The 21,211-nt window shown below is 35.8% G+C and overlaps 1 protein-coding gene across 1 annotated transcript in view; it reads right to left on the bottom strand.

The window, feature by feature from the left end:
• Positions 1-5,146: 5,146 nt before the first annotated feature.
• Positions 5,147-21,211, bottom strand: part of NMD3 (NMD3 ribosome export adaptor) — a 39,783-nt gene continuing 23,718 nt past the window's right edge. Inside the window, exons 11-16 of the mRNA XM_030845141.2 lie at positions 16,410-16,555; positions 10,102-10,214; positions 9,222-9,294; positions 7,849-7,955; positions 6,849-6,919; positions 5,147-6,525 (exon numbers count right to left, since the gene is read on the bottom strand). Of these exons, the coding sequence (XP_030701001.1) occupies positions 6,395-6,525; positions 6,849-6,919; positions 7,849-7,955; positions 9,222-9,294; positions 10,102-10,214; positions 16,410-16,555 (641 nt within the window). The 3' untranslated portion in view covers positions 5,147-6,394. The remainder of the gene's footprint in view (positions 6,526-6,848; positions 6,920-7,848; positions 7,956-9,221; positions 9,295-10,101; positions 10,215-16,409; positions 16,556-21,211) is intronic.

Here is a 21,211-nt window from a genome sequence, read left to right on the forward strand (position 1 = left end):
ATCAAAAAAAAGAAATTCAGAGAAATTGCCCCTGCCAAGAGGAGCCTAAGGAAACAGGACAACCAAATGTAACATGGTATCCTGGATAGGATTTCAGAAAAGAACAAGTACATTACATAAGAACTAAGGAAATCAAATCAACTATGGACTTAGCTAATAACAATATATCAATATTGGTTTATTAAGCATAACAAAGTATATAAAATGTTAAAATGTAAAATGTTAAAAACAGGAGAAGCTGGGTTTGATATACTCAGTACTATCTTCTCACTTTTTCTGAAGATCTGAAACTATTAAAAATTAATGTCTATTAAAAAAGAAAAAACAGCCAAGTATTAAATGATAGATCTCTCTCTACTGGAAATATGGGCAATTTATGATTTGTCTTTATAGTTCTCTGTGCCATACACATTTTCTAGAATAAGCACTATGTTGCTCTAAAACATATAAGCATACAAGATTTGTTTGCTCAACTTAAATACTAAACACTAGAACTGTGATTATAAATTTTAAAAGCAGATACTATTTATTGAAAAATTACAACTTGTTGCATATTGATTGTGCTAAGAATTTTTTTTTTTTTTTTTGCAGGACGCGGGCCTCTCACTGTTGTGGCCTCTCCCGCTGCGGAGCACAGGCTCCGGACGCACAGGCTCAGCGGCCATGGCTAACGGGCCCAGCCACTCCACGGCATGTGGAATCTTCCCGGACCGGGGCACGAACCTGTGTCCCCTGCATTGCCAGGCAGACTCTCAACCACTGTGCCACCAGGGAAGCCCTGCTAAGAATTTTATCAATACTCTGTGAACACTACTATTCCGTTTTAAAAGAACACCACTGTGCCTTTTTAAAAGATAAGGAACTAGAGGTTCAGAAATTTTAGGCCACAGAGCTAACAGATGGCAGATAAGCTGACTTCAAACATGCTTTTATTTTTAGATAATATAGCTTCCCTAGAATTACTCGTTCACTAGTGCCATATATTATCTTAAAGTACTTCACAACAACACTATGAAGTCAGTTTTAAATAACGGTATTTATGTGAAACTGTGTTAGAAGAAAAATGTGACAGGCACCATTGCAGTGCCAACTCCGCCAAAGACAAAACAAAACCTCCATCAGATAAAACAATGGGTTTAGGTCCTGATAAACACATCATAAATTGAAAATATCATTAGGTTGAAAATGCATTTAAATACACCTAACCTATCAAACATCACAGATTAGCCTAGCCTACCTTAATGTTCATAAAACTTAATTAGCCTACAGTGGACAAAATCATCTAACACAAAGCCTATTTTATAATAAAGTGTTGAACATCTCATGTAATTTAATGAACACTGTACTGAAAGTGAAAAACAGAACCGTTATATGTGTACAGAATGACCGTAAGTAGCTTGACTGTTTACTCCCTCATGGCACTGGGAGCTATGCTCTCTGCCACTGACCAACATCACAAGAGAGTATCGTACTGCATATTCCTAGCCTGGGAAAAGATCAAAATTCAAGGACTGCCCTGGTGGTCCAGTGGTTAAGACCCCGTGTTTCCACTGCAGGGAGCGTGGGTTCAATCCCTGGTCGGGGAACTAAGATCCTGCTTGCCGCGTAGCGCAGCCAAAGGAGGAAAAAAAGAAAGAGGAAAAAAAAGAGAGAGAGAAAAAAAAAGATAAAAATTCAAAGTATGGTTTCTATTGAATGCGTATCATTTTCACACCATGGTAAAGGTGAAAAATCCTAAGTTGAACTATCGTAAGTCAGTGAGCAACTGTACAAGCAGCACTGCTACAGAAACACAGTGACTGCCAAACCTACTTCTAATAACTTTAAAATATTTAGATCTTGTTTTACCAGGAGGCATCCTCAAGCATGCCTCTTTCCTAGGCAATAAGGTGGTTCTTTCAAAATGTATCAAATCAATTATTCTCCTTACACTACTGTTAAGTTCAAAGAGATATTGAGACTGATTTCTTGCCTTCATCAAGGCTCACCACCCTACTGCTCAAGCTATTTTAACATGTGACAGAATTGATAAACTGAGAATGAATAGCCTATATCTGTGTTTCTTATGATGCTATTTCATGATTCCTTAATTCACAGGCTGACTCAACTAAGGCTGGCTTATTTTTAAGAAAATTGGTCTATTTTTAGGAAAATTGGTCCCATCATGAAAATAAGCCAAGAGGAGACTGCACACATGTCCTGAACAAGGGAAATCCAAAACCTACTCAAAGAGTTACATTATCAGCATCCATGAATAAACTCAAATATATGGAGAAGAACCTGGCAAAAGGGCACAGGAGCCACACTGATGGGGCACCCATTAGCCAATTCTGGGATAATGTGAGCAACGAAAGAAAAGATTAACGAAAAGAAAACAAACAATCTGATTTTTAAAAGTAGGCAAAGGTTTTGAACGGCCATTTTACCAGTGAAGATATACGGATAACAAATAAGCATATGAAAAGATGCTCAACATGATAAGCCATTAGGGAAATGTAAATTAAAACCACAAAGGACACAACCAACCACCTATTAGGATGGTTTTAAAAAAATGACAACATCAAGTGGTGGTGAGGATGCACAGTTACTGAGATGCTGATACACTTCTGGTGGGAAAGCAAAAAGGCACAAACCACTTGGAAAACAAATATACAAATACTATAAGGATCCAACAATCGCATCCCTAGTTATTTATCCAAATAAAATGAAACCTGTATACAAATATTCAAAGCAGCTTTACTCCTAATCATCAAAACCTGGAAATTCAAATGTGCCTCACCAGAGGAATGAATAAAATGTGGTACATCCATACAATGCAATATTATTCAAAATAAAAAGTAACAAACTCTTGATATATACCACACCTTAGATGAATCTCAAGTGTACCACGCTAAGTGAAAAAAAACCACACTCAAATGGTCACATACTGTATGACTGCATTTACATATTTTGGAAAAAGCAAACCATAAGGTTAGAAAACAGATTGGAAGTTGGCAGGAGTTAAGGATGGGTGAAGGGTTTGAAAACAAAGGGAATTTAGGGGGACTGGGGAGGATGATAGAATTTTTTTTGTATTTTAATTGTAGGGGCGATTACATGAATATACACATGTTAAAATTCAAAGAACTGTAAATCAAAGCATAAGCTTCACCATCTATAAGTTAATGAATTTAAAAAGAAAAATCAAGTTAAAATAACAATTGCAAAGGATTAAATCCTTTAATCCCTTTAAACAGAAAACCAACTAATATAACCCAAAAACATTTGGGAACATCTGGACTAATCGACAGCATACGTCTCCTGATGCAATGCATTGAGAATTTAGCATTACGTCTGGGGAAGTCCTGCTAAAAGGGCTTAACATAAATTTAATCAAGAGGAAAGTCAGACAAGCCTAAGCTGAGGTCACTCTATAAAACAACTGGTTTGGACTCTTCAAAAATGTCAAGTACGGGCTTCCCTGGTGACGCAGTGGTTGAGAGTTCGCCTGCCGATGCAGGGGACAAGGGTCTGTGCCCCGGTCCGGGAAGATCCCACATGCCGCGTAGCGGCTGGGCCCGTGAGCCATGGCCGCTGAGCCTGCATGTCCGGAGCCTGTGCTCCGCAGTGGGAGAGGCCACAACAGTGAGAGGCCCGCGTACGGAAAAAAAAAAAAAAAAAAAAAAAATGTCAATTACATTAAAAAAAATCAGGAATGGATCCAGATGAAAGAAGTCTAAAGACATAAGAGAACCCAATGCAACATACAATCTTAGATATTTATTTTTTCCATAAAAGACTTTATGGTTGGGATAACTGACAAAATCTCAATGTGGTCCATCAATTGGATAACAGTATTGTGTCAATGTTAATTTTCTGATTTTGATCATTACACTGTGATTATGTAAGAAAATTCCTGGTTTTGGAGGGGAAAAACCAAATATTTAGGGGGGTTACTCTTAAATGGCTCAGGAAAAAAATAATTAAAAAGAGGAAGAAAGAATATAAGGTTATGTTCACGTTTGGCAAATCCGAGTGAAGGGTATCAAGGAATTCTCCGTACTATTTTGCAACTTTTGTCTGAAATTATGTCAAAATTTAAAATAAATTACTTTTTAAAGTAAACGTCCTCTGGGCTAAAAATAACAGATCAAGTTATCTAAAGGATGGGAATCGGACTTCTCTGGTGGCATCCAGAGAAGAATCCACCTGCCAGGTTTGATCTCTGGTCCGGGAAGATCCCACATGTTGCGGAGCAGCTAAGCCCGTGCGCCACAACTACTGAGCCTGAGCTCTAGAGCCTGGAAGCCACAATTACTGAGCCCATGCATATAGAGCCCGTGCTCCACAACAAGAGAAGCCATCGCAATGAGAAGCCCACGTACCACAACGAAGAGCAGCCCCCACTCGCTGCCACTAGAGAAAGCCCGCGTGCAGCAATGAACCCAACGCAGCCAAAAATAAGTAAAATAAATAAATAAACTTATTTTAAAAAAAATAAAGGATGGGACTCAACATGAACACATTTACTAAAATTTTAAGAGTCATGGGAAAGCTGGCACTTACTCAGAACTGATCAGAGAAGTGTGCTCTAGCACAAAGTCTACAATTCTGGGTTCCACTGCGGCAAGGAATTAGCTTGATGCTGTTAAACATCTAACCACACAAGCAACTCTCTCCCCTCAACTGTTTCCTTGCTCATCAAGTGCCCCTTGCCAATAAAACAGCAGCTTCAAATGCAGATTTGGCCACAAAAAAATAATCAATCATACTGACTTAGAATATTTATAAATTGGGTTATAAATCAGGTTCCTGTTATTCTGATTAATACCAGCATCCTCAAGTTGTATCAACTCTGGGACATAAGCCTGGAAATTATCCTCTAAAATGGTAGATTTATCAAGGCTATATAACTGTGTGCACTCTTGGCTAACAGCTTTTCTTTTAGCTATACTCCCTCATCTTGTCACAGCCTTCTTTCAACCAACAGATTTCATTACTCATAAAGACACAACATGAAAACAAGAAAGACTAAATAAGGTTAGTGAGAAATTACATGTTTCAGTGGGAAAGTCATATGACAATACTTAAATAACATTAATTCTACTTCAGAAACCTGCATGAAATTTAAATATGACACCCACATAATCACTTCAAGGACACAAAAAAGGGGGAGAACGTTTTTATTTTCATGCTTTTTAAAGTCTTGACATAGAAGAGGTAAACACAGACCACAGGTAAAAACTTTAAATATGCAGACAGAAGCCACTTTAGAAAGCACAGGCCTTTATTCAAAACTTCAGAATTAGGGAGTCTGATCTTAAAAAAAGGAAAATGTTCCATTCAGCACTTACTCAATTTCCTTATATAGTGGTATGTATAGAATTTATGAATTAGCGCTTAGTAAGTCTGATCTTGCTTATAGAAATAGGATCTTAATACTTCATTTTCAGAACACTTTAAAACCCAAGCCAATGTTTATCCTTCAAGGATGTGGAAGGCATTCCTCATTCAAATCTGATTCGTGGTTTTATAAAGCATGAAGATCATTTTCATTACTTCATCAACTATATGCTGGATTCTAATATTCTTTTTGATAGTGATGTGTTCAGTGATAGAAACTTATAAAAAGAGAATTCCTTCTCAATTTGTAAACCAAAATTTTAAAAGTAAAATCCCTGAAGTGATAGGAAGACATTTTTATGACATAAGTAGCTACTTCACTAAGCTGCTGACACAAGCCAAAACAACAAAGGTACAAATTGTTATTTAACCTTTAAATACTGTTTGCTACAAATCTACAAATATTTTAAATATACTTTCTTCTTCAATGAAAATTAAGATAATCTCCAGCTTAACAGCTTTTGAAGATGTAAATATTACAAATAAAAAAGACAGCTTTCCTACTGAATGTCCAACGATAAACTGAACCCCAAGTTTTCTATCCCAAAGACATAAAAATGATCTAAAGTGGACTAAGTGCATGGCAAGTTCTTATTAAAAATGATTCTTCATATGCTCTTCTACTAAAGCAATCAATATAAAGAGAGTATGAAAGCTTGTTTTCTGCTTGAAGATTTAGGTAACCTCCAAGGAATCAGAACTTGTGAGCTTTTAAACCCAGAGCTATTGTATGTGAAAATACTAGTGTCTGATAAAAAAGCAAACCAATAAAATTCCATATGTAAAATGGCCTAAATATCAGTAATAATTACATTCTGCATGTTTAATCTAAAACTTCAAAGCCATCAACCTTTATCAGTGCTTCAAGTGAACAATCAAAATAGTCATATTCAGGTTTAAAACTAAATTTCTCTTCTCTCAATATGAAGGCATAGACAGAATAGACAGTAAAAATTATTTTGTCCAACATCCTGAGCCTACGGATGTGGAAACCATCTACAACATGATCTCATTATGTCATCATCGATTCACCTTCTTCACCAGTAGCATCTTGGGAAATGTGAAGGTCTTCAAGCATCTCAGCCAGACTAATTCGAGGTGCTCCTTCATCATCTGTGTCACCTTCCACAGGAATAGTTGAATCTAAGAAAAAATACAAAGAGGATTTCAAATACAACTATGGAAATATACAAATATATTTGTATAGGGGTCAGCAAATTAAGGAAGGGATCATGCTAGGATGCAAATGATATCAAATGTGGTATAGTAAACAACATTTTAATAAGTTTTACTGTTGTGCAAGTTTGGGATTTTTCTGGGGGGGGTAAATGTTTACAGTAGTTTTAAAGACATATGACAAAAGTCATTTATGGAATCAGAGTTTAAGATACCAAAATACTCATACTGGGTTAATATATTTATTTACAGAAGCTACAACTTAAATCAAATACTCCTAATTCACCAACCTCTATAAATGTTCACATTTTTTCTAATTGCCTCATCTTCTTCAAGATCTTCAAGGAAATCTTGGTATTGCCTATAGAAGGGTAAAGAAACATTTAAGTATTTCACCTTTACCAAGAAAGTATGAAGTTAATGTTTTCTTCATTTTCAGCATTATAAGTGTGTTCCAATTATTAAAATCTTTAAAAATAGTAACTGAAGGTCAAGTATGGATGTTAATTAAATACTAACAGGTTTTTAAAAATTCTTTTCTTTCAAAATTACATTATTAAAAAAACACACACCTGAATATAGGTGACATTAAATATAAGACAATAACAAGACCCCTTCATACTTTACCCTCCCCCCAAAAAAATGTATGGCCAAGTTGAAATACACACACTTTAAGACTATAGATGAAATAGTCAAATATGTACTTACAATATCTACTTAACATTATATACTTATATATACGTATTTTAAATTATACTATGAGACTATATTTTAGAAATATTGCTGTTTCCCACTCACATTTCATGACACAACTTTATTTAAACTTTTTGGTTTTTTATACATCAGTGTCATTAATGTCATCATTAAGGCCACTTTTCCAATCATCCAATAAACTTTTCTAGAACACAGTATCTTCATTTCTCCTTAAGTTGTATGAAAAACAGCATATTTGATATCAATGTGGTATTTTCTTTTTATGCTAAATCATAAGTAATACTTTGCTATTTGTGATATCCACAAGGTAATTGCTCATTATATTTTCAAATGAATCATCAATAATAACACTGCAATTGTCAGGTCATAACCCAGGAAATAATAACTAAATCTGTGTTAAATGTCATTACATCTGTTCATACTGATCCAAACAACATATTGATAAGAACAGAAAATTAATACTGAGTGCAAGGAGCAAGTATGTGGTGACTATTTCTTTATGATAAAATAAACCCATAAAGATTTATCATAAGAATTTCCTTTGAGACAACATATAAAATATAAAGAAAGTGGGACCTTTCATCATCTGTATCCATGTTTTCTCTATCTCTTGCAAGCTCTTTCAGTTTCCAGTTTCTACGACGCTGACGTTTGGTACGGTCATAGCTCTTTTTGATTAACACCTAAAAGTAAGAGAAATATTTGCAAAGTTACAATAAATGGGAACTAGGACACAGGACCTCAAAATCCAACAAAATTTTTAAAATGAAAGCTTATGGGAATGCCAGGAAGACACTAAACTAATGACAGTGGTTATACCTTAAGGGAAAGGAGTAGGGATCAAGAAGTGGTGTCAAGAGAACTTTTAACATTTTTATTAATGTACTTAATATTTTATGAGAATTCATTTAGCCATTATTTGTATAACTGTTAAAATTTACTAACTGAAATTTTCCAGTGACTGAAAATTAAAATTTTTTATACCAAAAATTTCATTTCTGGTGGTTTTTTTTCTTCCTTTATACCAAAGTTCCGTTTTCAGCTACCATTCACATAAATCACTCTGAAACATTATTACAGGCAGACATTTTTCTCACTTTCATTCCTACTAATAAGCACTTATAGAATTATATATATATATTTTCACAACTGTATATCCTAGAACAATTTAATAAAGTGTGGAATAAATGAAAATAACTTTATAATACAAAATCTATGTAAGACCATTTGATCTTCTCTTACGACCTTTTTGAAAAACACCTATTTAGAATTACACCGAAACCATGCTCCTATTTCCTAATTTATTAATTAATAAAAGCACAACTGGGTGGTGAGGAGGGGAGCCTTTCTTACACCATGATTTTATTTTTGCCCACAGCTAAAGAGATCAATGTTTATTTTAAAAGATTAAGTAAAGCAAACAGGAGATAGGGTCTTTCACATTTCACATTCACTGTTACTCAGGATTCTGATAAACTCATGTTAGAATTTTAACAGATTTTTTTCAGAAGTAACATTCTTTCTCTAAGACCTAACACTGTGAAGATTATTTTCAACTACAATTATATTCAAACCTGAATGATGGTTTTAACTCTAAATGCCTTCTTAACAATACATGGAATAAGCTGAGCCTAAAAGAATGAACAGGGATAAATTCTAAAGGTCATCATTTTTAGCTGCAAATTTATTTTTACTCTAAAGATACTATCAAGTATTTTGACAGAATGAAAATTTGATTATAAGAGCAACCAAAAAACTCAATAAATCTTGGATTTTATCCACTAAGAATAATTATCTTAAATGAAGGTTTTGCTATTATACCTTAACTGCAATTTTAAAAGAAACCTCTAAATTGATTACTTTCAAAAATGTGAACTCATGCATCTTACTCATAAGAGTTACATCAATCGTCTTCAACACATGAGAAAGAGGAAAATCTAAAGCCTTACCACATCTGGGACTCTATCTGATTTCATTTTGTTGACATGCTCATCATTTAAGTTACAGTTGGCCAAATCAAACCTGAAATGAAAACAATGAAACACTTAATGACAAAAACACTTACTCTTTCCATGTAACTTTTTATTTTATAGATGATCACCTAACAGTTCCTCCTAAGATCAAACATTTAATATGTTTTCCCACTTTAGAAGTTTTGCAGTGTACTATACAGTGAACAGGCTTCTACAGACCTGGTAAAGATAATAATGCACTCTATCTCTCAGTTTCACATGTCATCCATTATTGTCCACCTTACTATACTCTTGTAAAAGAAGCAAAACAGACTTATATATCAGTCTAACATTAGGATTCAGTTACATGGTTCCATTCAGTTTATAGACAACAAAAACAAAACACCCCTCATTCTCTAGTAAAAGGAACTGAAACCCTAAGAGCAAAAATAACGTTTAAGGCATGCTTATAAGCTCTGCATCAGAATGGACTATCCTATGCCTATAAAGACCCGTTACATATATAGCTGCCATATTTTAAAAGTGAAATATTTTAACAACAGCATATGCATAATAAAAAACTACCTGCTCCCCCCAAAAACTACAAACATAATCTAATCATACTACTTCAGGGTTCAATTACTCAAAATCTTGTAATAAATGACTCTTTAAGATGATGGCCAAAATGGAATAACTATGGGTTTCTGTCCAATTAATAATTTCATTTAGTTATCAATAATAAAGTGAGCTATATGGTTCCTAAGAACTCTTAAATTCTTTTTAAGATAAACAACTTTATTTTAGATAGCTTTGCTGGCTCCCAGAGAAAATCTGCAATGCTAGTCGGCAGTTTAAAATAATATAAAATAATACAAACCCCAACACCAGGTCTCCAGGATTTAGAAGATGTCCCAAATGAGTGCGACAAAAATACTGCTTATCTGTATTCATTTCAGATGTTTTCTGTACCCAGACTTCCCCGAGGGTATGCTTAACAGGAAAGAAAATGAACTCTTCAATAATCTAGGCATAACTTAAAAAGCATCTCATAGAATAGTTAAATACAATGTTGATTTTGGTTTTCTGATTTTCGTTTTAAAGACAGAAATTGTTTTATTTTCCAGATCTCTGAAACACTGTCAAAATTAACAGATTACTGAATTATGAGTACAGAAAAAGACTCATAAGTAATTCATAAAATAAATATTTTTGTTAAGATTTTATTCAAGGCTTTTATAAAACATTAACATTGTCACCTAAAAACAGACACATATGTAGAATTTTCAAAAGAAATGTTCTCACAGGGAGATGGGCCAACACAGACTGAGCAAAAAGAATAACTAAAAAAGTAGGGGAATCTTAAATCCAGAAAATAACTTAAGCAACCCCTTGTTTTACACATAAGGTTAAAAAAAACAGCCTTCAGAGAAAATAATCTAGCAATCCCAGCAGCACCACTACCACCACAACAGAACCCAAATCTTCATCAGTTTTTTGAATGTCTACTATTTTGAGGTATAACTTTTTTTTTTAACTATTTACCATGGAAACATCATCTCAAGTTTGAACTTTTAAAGCAGAAAACCATTAATGTCCCTTTCCAACATGGAATTTTACAAGCAATTGTAACTGACATTTCCAACTTCCCGGCTGAATGAAGTATAGCACATGCCAATACCTTTTACTAACAAAAACAGAACCAAGTAAAATGGGATCAAGAGCAAAATACTAAGAATTATAGATAGAATTAAGGATCTCAAAGAGGTGAAAAGAAGAGGTAGAGAGAGGGGAAGAAACTGAAATAACAGACAGGTCCCAGATTTAGGAAAAAACTGGAAAAAAAATCGAATTACCAGGGAAACACTAAATTCTAGCTAAATGCATTTTTTGAAAGCAAAGAAAGTAGCTTGTTTTTTGGGGGGTTTTTTTCCAGTACGCAGGCCTCTCACTGTTGTGGCCTCTCCCGTTGCGGAGCACAGGCTCCGGATGCGCAGGCTCAGCGGCCATGGCTCACAGGCCCAGCCGCTCCGCAGCATGTGGGATCTTCCCGGACCGGGGCACGAACACGTGTCCCCTGCATCGGCAGGCGGACTCTCAACCACTGTGCCACCAGGGAAGCCCAAGAAAGTAGTTTTATATATGCCTGAGGGGAAGTGGTGGTGCTTAAATGATAAACATTTCTTTTTTTTTTTATAACTTTATTAATTTGTTTTTACTTTCGGCTGTATTGGGTCTTTGTTGCTGCTCATGGGCTTTCTCTAGTTGATGCAAGCGGACGCTACTCTTTGTTGCGGTACGCGGGCTTCTCATTGTCTTGGCTTCTCTTGTTGCAGAGCACAGGCTCTAGAGCGCAGGCTCAGTTGCTCCACAGCATGTGGGATCTTCCTGGGCCAGGGCTCGAACCCGTGTCTCCTGCATTGGCAGGCAGATTCTTAACCACTGTGCCACCAGGGAAACCCTAAACGTTTGTTCTTAATCATATCATCAAATTTTTTATTTTAAAAATATGAAAAGTAATTCTTCCATTCCCATTGATTTTCTCAAGTTACTGGAAGTTATTTTTGTCTCAGGACACAATATTACCTCAATAGAAATAGCACTCAATAGAAATGAGCACTGCTACTATACAGTTTGGGGGGGGGGCCTCTAAATACTATTTTATAGTAGAAGAAATCAGACTTACATCCTTGAAGAAACACCTGATTTCAGATATGGGGTAGGAATTATGTGATTTTGTGATTTTGGAACACCAAAATGTTGTGGTGTTGTCCCACCAAGTAAGGATGCTTTCAAAGACTAGGAAAGTCATGTCAAAAGAACAAAGGAATAGACCTATATCTATTAAAGAAATTGAGTCAATAATTAGTAATCTTCCAAAATAGAAAGCACCAGGCCCTGATGGATTCACTGGTGAATTCTAGCAAACATTTAAGGTAGAAATTATACAATTCCTCTAGAATCTTTTCCCAAAGGCAGAAACAGAGGGAATACTTCCTAACTCATTTACAAGGTCAACATTACCTTATAACCAATACCAGACAAAGACATTACAAGGAAAGCAATCTACAGACCAATCTCTCATGAACACAGATTCAAAAATCCTCAACAAAGCATAAAAGAACTGTACACCATTACCAAGTGGGATTTAACCCATGTATGCAAGGCTGGTTCAACATGTGAAAATCAAATTAATGTAGCCCATTAATCAATCAACAAGTTAAAAAGGAAAAAAAATCACATGATGATATCAATAAAGAAAAAGCATTTGACAAAATCCAACACCCATTCATGATTAAAAAAACCTCTCAGTAAACTAGAAATAGAGGGGAACTTCCGCTACCTGATAAAGCATATCTATTAAAAAAAACCTTAAACCTAACATTATACTTAATGGTGAGAAACTTGCAGCTTTCCCACTAAGATCAGGTACAAGGCAAGAATGTTCCCTCTCACTACTCATTTTCAATATCTTACTGGAAACCCTAGCTAATACAAAAGATAAGAAAAGGAAATGAAAGGTATATATAAATTGGAACGGTAAAAATAAACTTATCTTTGCAGATGACATGGTCATCTACATAGAAAATGTAAACGGACCAAAGAGCTCCCGGAATATAGCAAGGTTATAGGATACAGGGTTATAAACGAAAGTCACTTTCCTATATACCAACATAAAAAAGTGGAATTTGAATTTTAAAAATACCTTTTACATTAGCACCCCCCCAAAAATGAAATACTTAGGTGTATTTCATTAACAAAATATGTATAAGATCTGTATGAGGAAAACTACAAAACTCTGATGAACAAAATCAAAATCAAATCATGTTCATGGACAGGAAAACTCAATATTGTCAAGATGTAAGTTCTGCCCAACTTGACCTACAGATTCATGCAATTCCAATCAAAATCCCAACAAGTTTAGCCACAGAGGCATAATATACAGCATAAGGAATATGGTCAGTAATACTGTAGTAACTTTGTATGGAGACAGATGGTAACTAGACTTATCATGGTGATCATTTCATAATGCATGAAAATATCAAATCACTTGTATAGTACACCTGAAAATAACATACTGTTGTATGTCAAGTATGTTTCAATTTAAAAAAAATTCCAATAAGGTATTCTGTGGATATCGACAACTGCTTTTAAAGTTATACCAAGACAAAAGACCCTGAACAGTCAACACAAGTTTAAAGGAGAAGAACAAAGTTGTAGGACTGACACTACCCAACTTGAAGACTTACTATAATGCTACAGTAATCATGACAGTGTGGTACTGACAAAAGAATAAACAAATATTATACATCAGTGGAACAAAATAAGAGAGCCCAGAAATATACCCAAATAAATACAGTCAACTGATCTTTGACAAGGGACCCAAATAAATACAGTCAACTGATCTTTGACAATGGAACAAAGACAGTCTTTTCAACTAATGGTGCTAGAATAATTGGACATTGACATGCAAAACAAAAAAAAGTCAATCTGGACACAAACCTTACACCCTTCATAAAAATTAACTCAAAATGGATCATAGACCTTAGTGTACAACATACAACTATGAGACTCCTAGAAGATAACAAAGGAGAAAATCTAGCTGACCTTGGGTTTGGCAATGACTTTTTCAATACAATAACAAAGGCAGGATCCATGAAAGAATAGTTGATAACCTGGACTTCATTAAAATTAGAAACTTCTGCTTTATGAAAGACAATATCAAGAGAATAAGATGATAAACCACACTGGGAGAAAATATTTGCAAAAAACATATCTAACAAAGGACTTTTAACCAAAATACACAAATAACCCTTAAAACTCAAAAATAAGAAAACAACCTGATTAAAAAATGGGCCAAAGACCTTAACAGACACCTCACCAAAAAAGACATACAGATGGCAAATAAGCATGAGAAAATACTCCTCATCACGTGTCATCAGGGAAATACAAATTAAAATGACAATGAGATACTACTATATACCTATTAGGAAGGCCTTAAACACTGACAAATCCAAAATCCTGACATCAAATGTTGGTGAAGATGTGGAGCAACAGGAACTCTCATACATTACTGGTGGGAATGCAAGATGATACCACCACTATGGAAGACAGTTTGGCAGTTTCTTACAAAACTAAACATACTCTTACCCAATGCTCCTTGGTATTTACACAAAGAAGCTGAAAGCTCATGTCCACACAAAAACATGCAAAAGAATGTTTATAGCAACTTTATTGATAACTGCCAAAACTTGGAAGCAACCAATATGTTCTTCAGTAGGTGAATGAGTAAACTGTGGTACATCAAAACAATACTATTTGGCACTTAAAACAAAAAGAGCTATTAAGCCATGAAAATACATGGAGAAAATTTAAATGCACATTACTAAGTGAAAGAAGCCAATATGAAAAGACTGTATGAGCCCAATTATATGACATTCTGGAAAAGGCAAAACTATACAGACAGTATTAAAAAAAAAAAAAAAAAATCAGTGATTGCCAGGGGTTAGGAGTGAGGGAAGGATGAAAAGGCAGAGCACGGAGGATTTTAAGGGCAGTGAAAATATCCGGCATGATACTATAATGATGGATACGTGTCACTATACATTTGTCCAAACCCATAGAAAGTACAATACCAAGAGGGAATCCTAATGTAAAATATGGACAATGGGTGATTATAATGTGTCAATGTAGATTCATCAATTGTAACAATGTACCACTCTTTTGGCAGGAGAAGGGCATGTGATAATGGTGGAGGCTATGCGTGTGTGGAGGCAAGGAGTATACAGGAAATCTTTTACCTCCTCTTAATTTTGCTGCGAACCTAAAAGTGCTCTAAAAAAAGTAAGTCATTAAAAAATATTTTTTTGAAGGAAATAGAAACTATTCTGAAGGGGCTCCTACTGGCTACATTTGAGGCCATCTGAGAGGGAGGGAGGGAGGAGGGAGGGAGGGAGGAGGGAGGCAGGGTAGTAGCAAAGGGAAAAAATTCTTAAATTACAATGGAGACACCTGGCTATCAGATAAACAGCCAAACATTACTTGCCTCTTGATATATCATAAAAGGTACATAGCATCACCTCTGAAATGTTCTGCCAAAAAAAAATTAACCTAAACGTAAATAGGACTTTAGATCCATTTTCCAGTTTAAAGGACATATAAGAGAGTACGAAGCAAGTTAAATGACATCATGAGGGGCTTCCCTGGTAGCGCAGTGGTTGAAAATCTGCCTGCTAATGCAGGGGACATGGGTTCAAGCCCTGGTCTGGGAGGATCCCACATGCCGCGGAACAACTGGGCCCGTGAGCCACAACTACTGAGGCTGCGCATCTGGAGCTTGTGCTCCGCAATGAGAGAGGCCGCGGCAGTGAGAGGCCCGCACACCACGATGAAGAGTGGCCCCCGCTCGCTGCAACTGGAGAAAGCCCTCGCACAGAAACGAAGACCCAACACAGCCAAAAATAAATAAATAATTTTTTTTAAAAAATGACATCATGAGGAAACAATAACACTAGATCCACAAGATAAATAAATGCCCTAGTTGCATTAGGAAGTTGGTATCATAAAAAAATGAATGAGAAAAAAAGGGGGGGCTGTTATTAAATATTTAAAAGGTACAATATTCACATTCAATATACAGTCCCCAACTAGACACTGGTTTAAATGAACCATAAAAGGCACTTTGGGACAAATAAGGAAATCTGGCAAACTATGCAGTTTATATGTATGATAGTACTTTGATTATACAGAAAATGTTTCTATGTTTTAGAGATGATTATTGAAGTATTCAGTAATTAGTGATAATATATATATATTTAATTCAACATGTTTGAAATTTTTTAAAAAGCAAAAGAGGGTTAAGCTTGTCATTTGGTGCTTCTGTACAAAAGGAAAGGAAATGCTTTTTCATAATAATATTTTTTTTAATTTTTCCAATATTAAAGAGGAAAAGTTAACTTACTAGATAGTATAAGTCTGACAGTTTTCACCACAATGACCACATGTTAAAAGCAAATGTTATATAAACACACAATGCATTTTTAACTGAATGTGCTGTTAGCTTATTTGGAACCACATTTTGGAATTACCAACAAATTTTTAAAAACAAAGATACAAAAAAAAGAGAGAGAGAGTGAAACTAAAACAGTAAGTTGGGGGCTAGGGGGAGGTAAGCAGGATGGAACTTACCTTTTTTGATATCATTCCAGCACCTGCATTGCGTTTTAGATCTCGGACTATGCTGCATTCCATAACAATAAACTCCTCTAGCTGTTTGGGATGGCATAAACTATTGAAAGGGTGACTCCAAAAAGTGTTGCCATCAATATCTGCAACTAAGAATAAACAAAGAACATTAAAGAACAAAAGAACTGAAGTATTTCGAAAGCCATTAAATGCAGTCCCAGGTGAACGACCAGAGCGTCTGAGCCCGCCTCCAGGGTTTCAGCAGCAGCAAGGCAGCAGGCAGATTTCAGACACTCAGACTCCACCTATACTTTCATCTACAATGGCGGCCCCAAAAGCCATGTGGCTGACAGGGTCTTGGTGCTCTGGCCAGGTGTCAGGTCTGTGACTCTGAGGTAGGAGAGCCAGGTTCAGGACATTGGTCCAGCAGAAACCTCCCGACTCCACGTAATATCAAAAGGCTTTGAAAACTCTCCCAGAGGTCTCCATCTCAACGCTAAGACCCAGCTCGACTCAACGACCAGCAAGCTACAGTGCTGGACACCCAATGCCAAACAACTAGCAAGATAGGAACACAACCCCACCCATTAGCAGAGAGGCTGCCTAAAACCATAATAAGGTAACAGGCACCCCAAAACACACCCCACACGCAGTACTGCCCACCAGAAGGACAATACCCAGTCTCATCCACCAGAACACAGGCACCAGTGCCCTGCACCAGGAAGCCAACACAACCCACTGGACCAACCTCAGCCACTGGGGGCAGACACCAAAAACCGGGAACTACAAACCTGCAGCTTGCAAAAAGGAGACCCCAAACACAGTAAGTTAAGCAAAATGAGAAGACGGAGAAACACACAGCAGATGAAGGAGCAAGATAAAAACCCACCAGACCAAACAAATGAAGACAAAATAGGCAGTCTACCTGAATAAAAAATTCAGAATAATGATAGTAAAGATGATCCAAAATCTTGGAAACAGAATGAAGAAAATACAAGAAATGTTTAACAAGGACCTAGAAGAACTAAAGAGCAAACAAACAATGATGAACAACACAATAAATGAAATTAAAAATTCTCTACAAGGCATCAATAGCAGAAAAACTGAGGCAGAAGAACAGATAAGTGACCAGGAAGATAAAATAGTGGAAATAACTACTGCAGAGCAGAATAAAGAAAAAAGAATGAAAAGAATTGAAGACAGGCTCAGAGACCTCTGGGACAACATTAAACACACCAACATTCAAATTATAGGGGTTCCAGAAGAAGAAAAGAAAAAGAAAGCGGCTGAGAAAATATTTGAAGAGATTATAGTTGAAAACTTCCCTAATATGGGAAAAGAAATAGTTAATCAAGTCCAGGAAATGCAGAGGGTCCCATACAGGATAAATCCAAGGAGAGACATGCCAAGACACATATTAATCAAACTATCAAAAATTAAATACAAAGAAAAAACATTAAAAGCACCAAGGGAAAAACAACAAATAACATTCAAAATCCTCAAAAGGTTAATAGCTGATCTTTCAGCAGAAACTCTGCAAGCCAGAAGGGAGTGGCAGGACATATTTTAAGTGATGAAACGGAATAACCTACAACCAAGATTACTCTACCCAGGAAGGATCTCAGATTCGATGCAGAAATTAAAACCTTTACAGACAAGCAAAACCTAAGAGAATTCAGCACCACCAAATCAGCTTTACAAAAAACACTAAGGAACTTCTCTGCACAGGAAACACAAGAGAATGAAAAGACCTTCAATAACAAACCCAAAACAATTAAGAAAATGGCAATAGGAACATACATATCAATAATTAACTTAAATATAAACGGATTAAATGCTCCAACCAAAAGACATACACTTGCTGAATGGATACAAAAACAAGACCAGTATACACGCTGTCTACAAGAGACCCACTCCAGACCTAGGGACACATACAGACTGAAAGTGAGAGGATGCAAAAAGATATTCCATGCAAATGGGAAACCAAAAGAAAGCTGGAGTAGCAATTCTTATATCACACAAAATAGACTTTAAAATAAAGACTATTACAAGAGACAAAGAAGGACACTACATAATGATCAAGGGATCAATCCAAGAAGAAGATATAACAATTGTAAACATTTATGTACCCAATGAAGGAGCACCGCAATACATAAGGCAAATGCTAACAGCCATAAAAGGGGAAATCGACAGTAACACAATCATAGTAGGGGACTTTAAAACCTCGCTTTCACCAATGGACAGCACACGCAAAATGAAAATAAATAAGGAGACACAAGCTTTAAATAATACATGAAACAAGATGGATTTAATTGATATTTATAGGACATTCCATCCAAAACAACTGAATACACATTCGTCTCAAGTGCTCACAGAACATTCTCCAGGATAGATCATACCTTGGGTCACAAATCAAGCCTTGGTAAATTTAAGAAAACTGAAATTATATCAAGTATCTTTTCTGACCACAATGCTATGAGACTAGATGTCAATTACAGGAAAAAATCTGTAAAAAATACAAACACATGGAAGCTAGACAATACACTACTTAATAACCAAGAGATCACTGAAGAAATCAAAGAGGAAATCAAAAAATACCTCCAAACAAATGACAATTAAAACATGACAGCTCAAAACCTGTAGGATGCAGCAAAAGAAGTTCTAAGAGGGAAGTTTACAGCAATACAATCCTACCTTAAGAAACAAGAAACATCTCAAACAAACCAACATTACACTTAAAGCAATTAGAGAAAGAAGAACAAAAAACCCACAAAGTTAGCAGAAGGAACGAAATCATAAAGATCACATCAGAAATAAATGAAAAATAAATGAGGGAAACGATAGCAAACATCAGCTGGTTCTTTGATGACATAAAGAAAACTGATAAACCATTACCCAGACACATCAAGAAAAAAAGGAAGAAGACTCAAACAACAGAATTAGAAATAAAAAAGGAGAAGTAACAACTGACACTGCAGAAATGCAAAGGATCATGAGAGATTACTACAAGCAACTATATGCCAATAAAATGGACAACCTGGAAGAAATGGACAAATTCTTAGAAATGCACAACCTTCCAAGACTGAACCAGGAAGAAACAGAAAATATGAACAGACCAATCACAAGCACTGAAATTGAAACTTGATTAAAAATCTTCCAACAAACAAAAGCCCAGGACCAGATGGCTTCACAGGCGAATTCTATCAAACATATAGAGAAGGGCTAACACCCATCCTTCTCAAACTCTTCCAAAATATAGCACAGGGAGGAACACACCCAAACTCATTCTACGAGGCCAACAACACCCTGATACCAAAACCAGACAAAGGTGTCACAAAAGAAGAAAACTAGAGGCCGATATCACTGATGAACACAGATGCAGAAATCTTCAACAAAATACTAGCAAACAGAACCCAATAGCACATTAAAAGGATCATACACCATGATCAAGTGGGGTTTATCCCAGGAATGCAAGGATTCTTCAGTATACGCAGACCAATCAATGTGATACACCATATTAACAAACTGAAGGAGAAAAACCATATGATCACCTCAATAGATGCAGACAAAGCTTTTGACAAAATTCAACACCCATTTATGATAAAAACCCTGCAGAAAGTAGGCATAGAGGGAACTTTCCTCAACATAATAAAGGCCATATATGACAAACCCACAGCCAACATCATGCTCAATGGTGAAAACCTGAAAGCATTTCCACTAAGATCAGGAACAAGACAAGGTTGCCCACTCTCACCACTATTATTCAACATAGTTTTGGAAGTTTTAGCCATAGCAATCAGGGAAGAAAAAGAAACAAAAGGAATCCAAAAAGGAAAGAAGAAGTAAAGTTGTCACTCTTTGCAGATGACATGATACTATACATACAGAATCCTAAAGATGCTATCAGAAAACTACTAGAGCTAGTCAATGAATTTGGTAAAGTAGCAGGATACAAAATTAATGCACAGAAATCTCTCGCATTCCTATACACTAATGATGAAAAATCTGAAAGTGAAATTAAGAAAACACTCCCATTTACCACTGCAACAAAAAGAATAAAATATCTAGGAATAAACCTACCTAAGGAGACAAAAGACCTGTATGCAGAAAATTATAAGACACTGATGAAAGAAATTAAAGATGATACAAAGAGATGCAGAGATATACCATGTTCTTGGATTGGAAGAATCAACATTGTGAAAATGACTATACTACCCAAAGCAACCTACAGATTCAATGCAATCCCTATCAAACTATCACTGGCATTTTTCACAGAACTAGAACAAAAAATTTCACAATTTGTATGGAAATGCAAAAGACCCTGAATAGCCAAAGCAATCTTGAGAAAATGGAGCTGGAGGAATCAGGCTCCCTGACTTCAGACTATACTACAAAGCTACAGTAATCAAGACAGTATGGTACTGGTACAAAAACAGAAATATAGATCAATGGAACAGGATACGAAGCCCAGAGATAAACCCACACACATATGGTCACCTTATCTTTGGTAAAGGTGGCAAGAATATACAATGGAGAAAAGACATCATCTTTAATAAGTGGTGCTGGGAAAATCGGACAGGTACATGTAAAAATATGAAATTAGAACACTGCCTAACACCATACACAAAAATAAACTCAAAATGGATTAAAAACCTAAATTTAAGGCTGGACACTATCAAACTCTTAGAGGAAAACATAGGCAGAACACTCTATGACATAAATCACAGCAAGATCCTTTTTGACCCACCTCCTACAGAAAGGGAAATAACAACAAAAATAAACAAATGGGACCTAATTAAACTTAA

The sequence above is a fragment of the Globicephala melas genome, chromosome 4, assembly GCF_963455315.2.
Source record: "Globicephala melas chromosome 4, mGloMel1.2, whole genome shotgun sequence".
NCBI lineage: Eukaryota > Metazoa > Chordata > Mammalia > Artiodactyla > Delphinidae > Globicephala > Globicephala melas.